At 52.4% G+C, this 10191-nt stretch overlaps 1 protein-coding gene across 1 annotated transcript; it reads right to left on the reverse strand.

The window, feature by feature from the left end:
* Positions 1 to 2229: 2229 nt before the first annotated feature.
* On the reverse strand, positions 2230 to 9554 carry CHRNB2 (cholinergic receptor nicotinic beta 2 subunit; the record flags this gene model as incomplete). Its single annotated transcript, XM_080916330.1, has 6 exons — positions 2230 to 2400; positions 5782 to 6751; positions 7454 to 7563; positions 8083 to 8127; positions 8372 to 8517; positions 9491 to 9554. 6 exons carry the CDS (start codon positions 9552 to 9554, stop codon positions 2230 to 2232), a joined length of 1506 nt encoding a protein of 501 aa, XP_080772456.1.
* Between the last annotated feature and the right edge of the window lie 637 nt (positions 9555 to 10191).

Genomic DNA, 10191 nt, shown 5'->3' on the forward strand with positions numbered 1-10191 from the left:
TTGGAAACAATTTTAAGAGAAATACGTCCAGCTATGGGGGGATAAGTTTGGGGTGGGGGTGGACCACAGAAAATATTTCAGGATTGGGGTTAAGGGTGTGCCTAGGATGGTGCACTGAAGGTGGGTAGATGAGGTGTCCAACCAGTTCCCAAAGTGTTAGTCCTTTGAGAAGCATGTGACCAGCACTGACAGACTTCTCAGACTTGGGATAATTATTACAAAGTGACACTTGTTCTGACCAGTTGGTGAGCTGGCCAATGTACATGGAACTCAACAGTCCCTTCTGCCTAGAAGCAGAAAGCAGAAGGTGACAATAGGAAGGCCTGTCACTCTTCTCAGGGAACAATTCAGAGAAGGCTCTAAAGGCCTTTGCTTTCCTCCCTAGGAAGTCCCCCGCCTGCCCAAAGGTCATGGTGACAGGCAAGGGGCAGGTATCACGGGAAGGCATGCTCTGCTGTTGCTCCTACTCTCAAGAGTTGCCCTACAGGACTGTTAGAGACAGAGCCCAGAGCATAGGCCAGTCCACCACTGTCCTTGTTCCCTACAAGAAGGTCCTTTCCTTCCCCTTCAATCTTCCCCAAAAAGAACCATCTCGGGGTCCTGTGTCCTGTTTGTTTTCAGCTTTCACACTTTTGGCACCAGCTGCTCCAGACTTATAGGTCTCCACAGAGGCAGGAAGCCTATGGGACATCCTTCCAGGCAAAGGTGGCTGCCACGTTACTGGAGCTGTCACTGCCCAACACCTTTCCTCATTTCCACTCCCATGCAGGCTCACTAAACCAGGTACCCAATTCTTACTAGAGACAGCTCCATGTAGGGGGGAGGCACGGATAGAGACAGAAGGCCCCGAGGTGGTAGGGGCTGAGTTTTCTCAAAACCTCCCAGTATCCTTTGGGGTTCACATTGTTCTGACACGTAGCCTCCTACCACCCCTACTCTATTGCAAGAACTAAAACTGGCAGCGTTTTCCCACTGCAAAAACTACAGCTAAGGGCAGCACTATCCCATGATCCTCCACACGCTGGAGTCCCACTCAGCACAGCCCTGCCTACTCTTATTCCCACAGTAAATGCTGGAAGCAGCTTCTAAGATGGGCACTGTTTGCTGATATGTTCAACAGGAAAAGAGTTGGACAAACCGCTCACTGATCTTCCCAGTCCTGGCTGGTGACTACTTCGGACAACAGCCAGTTGGAGGAGGTAGTAAAGTCAAGTGGTCCTGGCAGCAGCTGGTGGGGTCTCACGGAGGCTGGAAAAGCAACATTACCTTCTAGAGGGGCAGTACCTATCCAGGTAATGCCTATGACTCCAGAGAGCTTTCTCTGCAGCTGGAAGTTTATGGGGCGGAGGAGGCCTTACGAGGCACCCTTTAATTTAATTTCCTGTCCTAGTAGGAGGTCTCTCTAGTCACCAAGCAAAGGTGCCCACGAGGTACAGTTCAGATGTCTGTCACTTACATCCTTTAAGCAGTCCATGGCCTTGGGGCAAGGGGGAAGGGGCCCACCTTCCGGGCCTGCTCTGAATCTGTAACATGGCTCCCACTGGAATCAGCACTGTAAATGTTCTGAGACCGTGATCCTAGACTTCTCATCTGGTCCAGCACCTCACCTTTCCCAAGTGAGAAAGGAAAGAGAAGACTCTAGGGCTACAGAGAATTCCGCATTAGCAGAAGGGAACCTGGGGCTTCTGGAGCCTGCTGAGGCCCAGGTTGTGAGACTGAACTGAAGCTTCCCAGGAGGCTATAGGAGCTCCCAGGAGGACTCCCCAAAACTGCAAGTCCTCCCAGACCAGTGTGGTCCACTTAAGCGGGTGAGCGCCAATTACTACCACGCCCTGCACCCTCTACCTCAGGAGACACCACTGCCAGGCTGGCTGCAGAATCCGAGCCCCTTATTCTACCTCCTCTTCTCCCACTACTTGGAGGCCATAAATAATTCTGTCCCTTTCTCGGCCCCTTCTCCAGCACCCTCATCACGGTAGGTGGCTCTGAGATCTCTGGCCTCTACTTACCAGCCTCAGCCCCCACCGATTAACACTCCTGCCTGAATAAGCTCCGAAGGGGAAGGAGAATGCTTGAACATGAGGCAGCTGGTCCAGCCTCCAGGCTGGAGGGCTATGTGTGAACGAAGGTGTGAAGCAGGCTTCAGTGGAGTGGGAAGAGATCCGTCTTCCACCCAATACTACTGAACCCCAGGGGTCATGGGGTGAGGAACTGCACACAACTGAGACCTCACTTGGAGCTGGGAGCTGAGTGCTCAGGGTGGAGGAAGGTGGAGGCAGTGTAGTTCTGGAAGAGAGGCTGCAGGAACATGCCGATGGTCCCAAAGACACACACAAAGACAAAGATCCAGAGGAACAGGCGGTCGATCACCATGGCAACATATTTCCAGTCCTCCCTCACCTGGAAGGAGGAAATGAAGGTGACCCAGATATCAGTCTCATGGTATGGGGATGGGTAGGAAAGTCATCCACCTGTGCACACAGCCCACTCCTCTCCGTCAGCAAACATGGAACAACTTTTCACAGCTCCAGTCCTGCCTACTCCAAAGCCTAATGCTACGAGTGCTCCCAGAGTGCACCAGAGCCTGCCCACAACAAATAGGAGTCTGTTTCCTATTGCTTCCCAAACCCCCAAATTTAGATTTAGTAAGAACTCCAGCATGTCTTCTTAGTTCTCTCACTTCCAACAACAACGACAACCAACAAAAGCCTGGCAAACTTCTACACATCCTCCAAAACCCTAATTTCCTAATTGTTTATTCACGAAATAATTAATGGCTTCCTCCTCCTTTTTTTGTTCCCTGGCACTGGCCATCTCAGCGTAGCATATTGTTTTGATCTGTATGTCCGACCCTGCTAGCGTGCAGGCCAGTGCTGAGTACCTGAGAGCTACTCTGCTTTGATGATAGCCTGAGGCTCTGCCCCCAACAACCTCCCTCTTACACAGAGCCGGGAAGGTGCACGTGGAGCCCAAGTGTTAAAACATCAGTCTAAAAGGCAATAACGGTCCATGGGGTTTGAGAACTGTCTACGGGGTCGCAGGAAAAGCCCAAGTCTCTTCCAGACAGAGTCCCATCTGTTCGTACATGTTTCTCTGAGGCCCAGACAGCTCACAAGACAGGGAGCAGACAATTGTGCAGCTCAGGTGGCCCGCAGCCGAGCAGTCACCCACTGAAGTCATAGTTGGGCCTGCCACAGACCTGGCATCCTGCAAGGCTTGGGAACGTAACCGAGTGAAGAATGCTATAGTTGTCAGTCTCTTCGAAGAGACAGCGGCAATAAACCAGAGATTATACACTGAGCGGAGAAGGAAGACTAGGATGGAGAAACAGAAGATGGAGCAGAGTGGTCTGGAAAAGCCTCTTCCAGGAGATGACACTTACAGCAAGCTCTGCTGGGTAGGAAGGAAGCCCTGTTTCAGGTCCACACTGAAGGCATGGTCAGGCAAAACCCAGCAGAACAGCAGCCTGACCCGGCCTCTTTAAACTGCCCCATGAAAGGCAAAGAAAGCTGAGGGAGTAAACCAGTGAGGCTTGACAACTAACTCAGTGTACTCTGGGCACCTAGGTGTAATGATGGTGCTCCTGGGTACCACTGGGACGACGGGGAAAAGCATCAATGTGAACCATACTGTGGCAAGAGCATTGATGCCGGTTCCAGGATTTGGTCTTTGAAGCCAGGCACTTCATTGTGACTTTGGTTGGTTGTCGACAGCAGTTGGAACTCAGAGCCTTTCCTATGCTCACCGTGCACCTACCACTGAGCCATACTCACTACCTGAAGCTGAGGCATGCAAGAGAGCATCCCTGCTCTTAAGGAGAGACACTTCCGAGTGTTTGGGATTCAAGGTTACGTGTTTACTTTTAAAGAACAGAGACAGATAGTAACAGTAAAAGGTTTTTGTTTTTGGGAGTTTGTTTGGGTTTTTTGTGGGGGGGGGGTTAATATTATCAGTGTGATGAGATTTAGCATCATCATAAGAACAAACCTGAGCAAGCCTATGGGGAATTTTTCTAGATGGCATTAATTGAGGCAGGCAGCACTGATTTGCATGGGTAGGGTTCCAGACAGAAGGGGAAACAAAAGTCTGGTATCCCCTCTCCCTGCTTCCAGACTGCAGCAGGACCAATGCTCCTGCTAATACCTTCCCCACCTTGGGCTGTAACCTCAGCAAAGCCTGCTTCTCTGCATCTGCTTTTCTTTTGTCACAACATGAGAAAAGTAGCTGAAACAAAGGTTGTTCTTGGTGGAGGGACCCAGATGCAAAGGCTCCCGGGCAGGGAAGAGTTTGGCTTGCTAGAGACAACTGAGTGATGAGCTGGTGACCCAAGCAAGGGATGTCACCAGCCTTGGGGTGTGGATTATTTAACTGCGGCATTGGAAGCTGAACAGGGAGGTAGTTCGGAATTCTTCCCTGGTCCACACAAGAGTTGACAGAGCCTAAGGACCAGGATGCTAGTATGAAGGTGACAGAAAAAGGACAAAGCAAGGAATCATCTTGGAGAGGGTGCTCCCAGGACAGGACTTCAGATAATCTGAGTGGCGAGAATTAAGGGAGAGAGTGTAAAAGGATCGCCCAGGCTTCAGCGTGAACCGCTTAACCCACAGTGATGCCATTTACAGCAAGACAGAGAGACTAGGGGCAAGGTAGGGTCAGGCTGGGGGTGTAGATCAAGCAATCGGTTTTGGATGTGTTGAGTTCTAGATGCCTCCGAGGCATCCAAGCAGGTCACTGCACCTTCAGCACTGGTAGACTACAGCAGAGATGGCGGTTGGTGATGCTGCAGCTGAGCCCCGTACCCAGGTAGCCTCGGCTGCCTCATCCCGTCTCAGCCTCTCTCCCTCTGAACTATAAGATGCTCCGTCTCCCACGCTTGTCTGATGTCCAGGGGAGAAGATGTTTAAACTCAGCTCCCAACACATACCCACAGTGCCTGTCCTTTGTTCTTCCCCAGCAGGAATGGCAGAGTCCCAGAGAAAACTTTGCTGGTCACCATGGCAACAGCTGAGCTTTGGCTTAGAACCAGTCAGGTACCTGAACACTGGTCTCAGGGAAGGCCAGATGATACCCAAAATGGGAGGGGGAGGGGGAGGACGTTAGCCCATTACACCTTCACCCACCCTGGCTTAGTCTCAAGGAGTCTCCTTCTGGGAAGACCGCAGAAAAGGCCAGAAGCTGGGTGTGTAAAAAGAGGGTGAGAGTGTCTAGGGAACCCTGGCTTCTATCCACCCCATTTCTATAAATATTTCATTAGACTCTTTTCAAGGCTCAGGACAGTAGAAATGGGATATTGATTTAAGATTCTGCTCTCTCTGCTGGGACCAGCCCCATGGAACCTCTAAACTTTCCTTTCCCTATCTGTCATCATCCCTGTCCTCAATTTTGCCAGCTCTATGGCCCACAAGGACTCATCTCCATTTGCACTAAGAACAGCAGCACATTAACAACTTGGAAGTGTTCTTGTGAGCTACAGGGGGATACTTGGTGACACCTCATACCCAAAAACAACTTCTCTCTGCCCTAAGGCTCCTAGTCTCCTCTCACACTAATGATGTCTTAGCTGACATATCTCACCCTGAATACTAATCCTCTGGGAGCTACAAGGTCATCTGGTACAAATTCCGACATAGGCAAGTCAAACTGGAAGCCTTACCCTGCTGAGTCCACCTCAATCACGTTGCCTTTCCCCTGCACCCTTGCTTGGTGACCCTAAGTGACACCTACTCCCACACACACAGGGGATCCTGCGTCTGACATGCCTATCTCACACCTGGTACTCACACTCTGGTCGTCATCCTCACTTCGCATATGGTCTGCAATGAAGCGTACACCGTCCACTGCTTCCCGGACGCCACAGCTGCATGGCCCCGCCGAGCGCCCAGAGCCGGATGCAGTGGGCTCAGCTCGGAAAGCCCCAGCCAAGCCCTGCATGGATGCAGGGTTGACAAAGCAGGTACAAGGGTCAGCCGCAGGGCCTTCGCGGAAGAAAAGCGCGCCTGCGCCCTCACGCTCCCGCTGGCGCCTCCGCAAGCGCAGGCGCTGACGTGCGCAGCGGTGACGTGGCTGCTGTAAGAAGAGCAGAGTGGGCAGCTTCTCTAGGAAGACCACCTTGACCCAGGGGGCCATGGTGTGCGTGGTCGGCGAGCGGTGGTGCACATTGAGCACACACACGCTAGTGACGATGGAGAAGGTGACTAGCACCATAGTGAACATCAGGTACTTTCCCACCAGCGGCACGTCGAGGGAGGTGGGAGGCACAATCTTGGAGATGAGCAGCAGAAACACTGTGAGCGCCAGCAGCACAGAAATGCAAAGTGTCATCTTTTCACCACAGTCTGAGGGCAGGTAGAAGACCAGGATGGCCAACGAGGTGATGAGTACGCAGGGGATAATGAGGTTGATGGTGTAGAAGAGCGGTTTGCGACGGATGATGAAGTCATAGGTGATGTCCACGTAAGTGGAGTCGTCTGGGTTCTCGTTGCGTCGGCCTGGCAGTGCTATGATGTCCCACTCCCCACTGGGTGTGAAGTCATCCAGGCTGGCTACGTCGCTTTTGAGCACCAGGTCAATCTCAGTGCGGTCATAGGTCCATGAGCGGAACTTCATGGTGCAATTCTGCTGGTCAAATGGGAAGTGCTTCACCTCAATCTTGCATGCACTCTTGTAGATGGCAGGTGGTAGCCAAAAGATGCTGCCATCATAGGAGACCACAGCATTGGAATAGAAGGAGACCTCGTACATGCCGTCGGCACTGCCAAGGAATGGGGCAGTCAGTCAGTCAGCCCTGGCTTGAGGGTCTGCCTCCCACTCACCAACCCAGCAAGAAGGACCATCTAATACACTGAGACTGCCCAGAAATCGAGACAGGGATGGAAATATGCACGGGTTGGGGGTAAGAATGGGTTTCCTCCTGTTCGGGAGGCATGGTTGAAGAGAATGATGGGGGTGGGAGGAAACACCTGCTACTTGTCCCACATCATATAAGCTGAACAGTCCTCATGAGGGTGAAGAGGCAGGGGCACTGGAGAGGCCAGAGCAAGGAGCCCCAAGCAATGAGAGGGCATGGGCAAGCCATCGGTCGATAGTTTTGTGCCTTAAAGGGGGGAAGAATCACTGAAGGGAGCAGAACAGAATCTAGGTGAAACTAGGACCATAAGCTCCCATTCTTAGATCAAGTTAGGCACTGAGAACTGTCGGTCTTTAATATCCTTACCCCAGCAGTCTAAGTAGCTGGAAGGAGCTAGTGAAGGTCCGAGTCACTATGAACGTCTACACTGCATGCCACTAGTTGGATCTGTCTGTGTGAGTAATACCTGCCTAGCCCCTGCTAAAGGAAAGCACCCCTCCCCCCCGCGCATGCGCGCCTTTCACAGCAGCATGTTTATCTTGTATTCCTACCTGCCATGATCTCATCCCCTCCCAAGCACACCTCTGGTCTTCCAGGGTCACCTACTTGTTGTATAGAACCACATCTGGGAGCCAGATGTGTTTGGAAGGGAGCCGGACTTTCTTCATATTGTCGAAGTCCTCAGGCTTCCACGTGAGGCGGTAATCTTCCCACTCCTGGGAAAGAGAGAGAGCAAGGCAGGACTAACCTCTAGCCCCAAGAGGGGCCCAAAGTCAAAGAAAGGAACAAAAGAAAACTCATGTGGCTAGCCTTCTCTACACAGTGACTTCTCTGCTCAGACGTGGGTCACATGATGATGATGCTTCTTCATTTAATCTGCACAGCTAAGCTGGGACATTAGACTTACCATTTACAGGTGTGAAGGTGGATCTTGGGAGTGTCTGGCATGTTTGAAATCAGAGTAGAACAGCTATGGTAGTGAATAGAATGGTAATGAACCAGCACTAGTGAGGCAGAGACAGGCAGGTATCTGTGAGTTCAAGATGACCCTGTTCTACAAAGTGAGTCCTAAGTCAGCAGGACTACACAGCGAAACCAGACTCTAAATTAATTGATTAAATACAGTGCTGGTGAGTGGCCCAGACAAGGGTTTGAGCCCAGCTGTTCAGGACTCCTCTCTGAAGGAGGTGATAAGAGGGAAGGAGGGAGGGATGTGGGTAGGAAAGCGCACTGACCTGGGTCAGCCAGACGTTGGTGGTCATGATCTGCTCCCGCTCGTGCTGCAGGGAAACAGGGCAGCTGTTGAAAAGATGCCCCTATCTATGTCCTCAGACCTGCCACCACCCGGTTACGGTCATTTCCACCCCGGAAGCACCTAAGGAAACTTGAGTATTAAATCTTTCCGGCTGGTAAGGGGAGAGGGGATGACATTTGAAATGTAAATACAGGGAATATCCAATAAAAAAAAATCTTTCTGGCTGGGCTGAGTTTTGTAGCTAGATGAAGTTCAAGACCCACGCTTACCACACTGATGAGTTGGGCCAGTGACACCATGAGCTGCACGGTCACCAGCTCAGAGCCGTTAGTAGCTGGACGAATCAGCTTGTTATAGCGGGAGGGGTCCAAGAGATGTTCCACTAGCCGCTCCTCTGTGTCAGTACCCAAAACCCCTGGGCAAGGGGAAGCAAGGAGTGAGTCAACAGAAGGGCTCGGGAAGGGCGACCCACTCAGGGAGTGGGGAAACTGCTCAGTTAGCTCAGCCTGGAAGCCATGGCTTCTTACAGCCCTGCACTTTAAGGATATTGTAAAAATTTCACTTATGCCACAGAATCATAGACTCAGCAGATTGTCTTTCATAGATAAGTCCCTCTCTGAGACCACACCATGGGTTCAAACAGCTCCAGAGAGACACCATTCTGCACGGATTAATGAGGACTTGTTTTCCCCCAAAAGGTATCAGAGGGACAAAGCTTGAAGTTCTGCCTCCATGGGTTAAAACAGAATAGTGGGTCTCCTGACCTGTGGGCGCAGGCTCCTACCCTCGTGTTGTCATTCTGGTGTGCATTGCCTTGTTCTGACCCCTCTCCCCATCCCTCCACTTCTGTGCCTCTGCACAAAACCCCCTCTTCTGGACATCCCACAGAGTGCCTCAGTCTGGCATTTTCTACTCTTCCAAGTTTCCTGTCCCATTCTATAAAGAGGTGGGAAGTCACCCCTCTCCCCTTGTCCTCCTCTGTGGAGTGGCCCAAATCAGGACCCTAATGAAGGCAGTGGGAAACGATGGGAAGCCAAGAGCTTAGAAGAGGGTGTTAACCCATGTCATAAAAAGTCAGGCGTTATCTCAACCCTCTTGTCATCTCAAAACCCTCTTCTTCCTTCCTCTTTGTGCTCTTTTGCTTCCTCCCTGCAATGGTCAGGTCTCCACCTCTCCCAGGCTTCTCGCCTGCGTCTGCGCCTGCGCCTGGGTCTTCTTTCCAGATCAGTTTTCCAGCGGCTCCCTGCCGACCCTGAAGTCTCTCCCCATCCCCCAGCGGGCTGCTCCGCCGCTGGAGAATCCCTCCTTTTTCGCCTTTGTCCTAGGAGGGGTGACGGAGCTTGGTGTCCGAGGCAGTGGAACCTGGCCGGCCACCGGCCAGTTCTTACCTGAGCACAACCAAAGGAGGCTGAAGCTGAACAGCAGCGCCATAGAGTTGGAGCGCCGGGCCATGCTGCCAGCATAGCGTGCAGCCTCGCCGACACCAGGGCTGCGGGCCGAGCGCTGTCCGTGGTGCTGAAGCCGTGCAGCCGCCTGCGTTCCCGTGGGGCTCACGGCCTCCAGGGCTGAAGTGCCCACTGAACGGCAGTTCCTGGAACGAGGAGAGGTCCCGGCTTCTTGCCGGTCCCGGTTGCTCTTCCAAGAAACACAACTGGGACTGCGGGGGGTGGGGGGGGAGGAGTCTCCGCCCCGGAGGCGGAAGCGCGGGATCCCAGGGAAAAAAAGGTGGTCCCTGGGAGGGGACCTTTGACTGGGCCTGCCTAGGTGGGGTGTGCTTGGGATGAAAGCAACCAACTGCTCAAAGTTGGGGCACGACATGGAGAGGTTTGAGCAGGACTGGGGGGATGTGAGAGTGGGAGGGAGAAAAGTAGGTCAGGGCTCTCTGGGCGTGGGATGGTTTGGGGGCGTTTCTGTCTTCCTCTAGAATGATTCTGGTCTTCTGGAAAGCTAAGAGTGCGGCAGAGAATATGCATGTTAGGACCTTGGACAAAGAAGCAGGAAGCAGGGTACTGGCTAGTTTTGAAATTATCTCTGGAGTTTTGGAATAGACCCCTTTCACCTGCTCCCTTTTCTGCTTCCATAAGCTCAG

This window comes from Micromys minutus (assembly GCF_963924665.1).
Source record: "Micromys minutus genome assembly, chromosome: 4".
Taxonomy (NCBI): domain Eukaryota; kingdom Metazoa; phylum Chordata; class Mammalia; order Rodentia; family Muridae; genus Micromys; species Micromys minutus.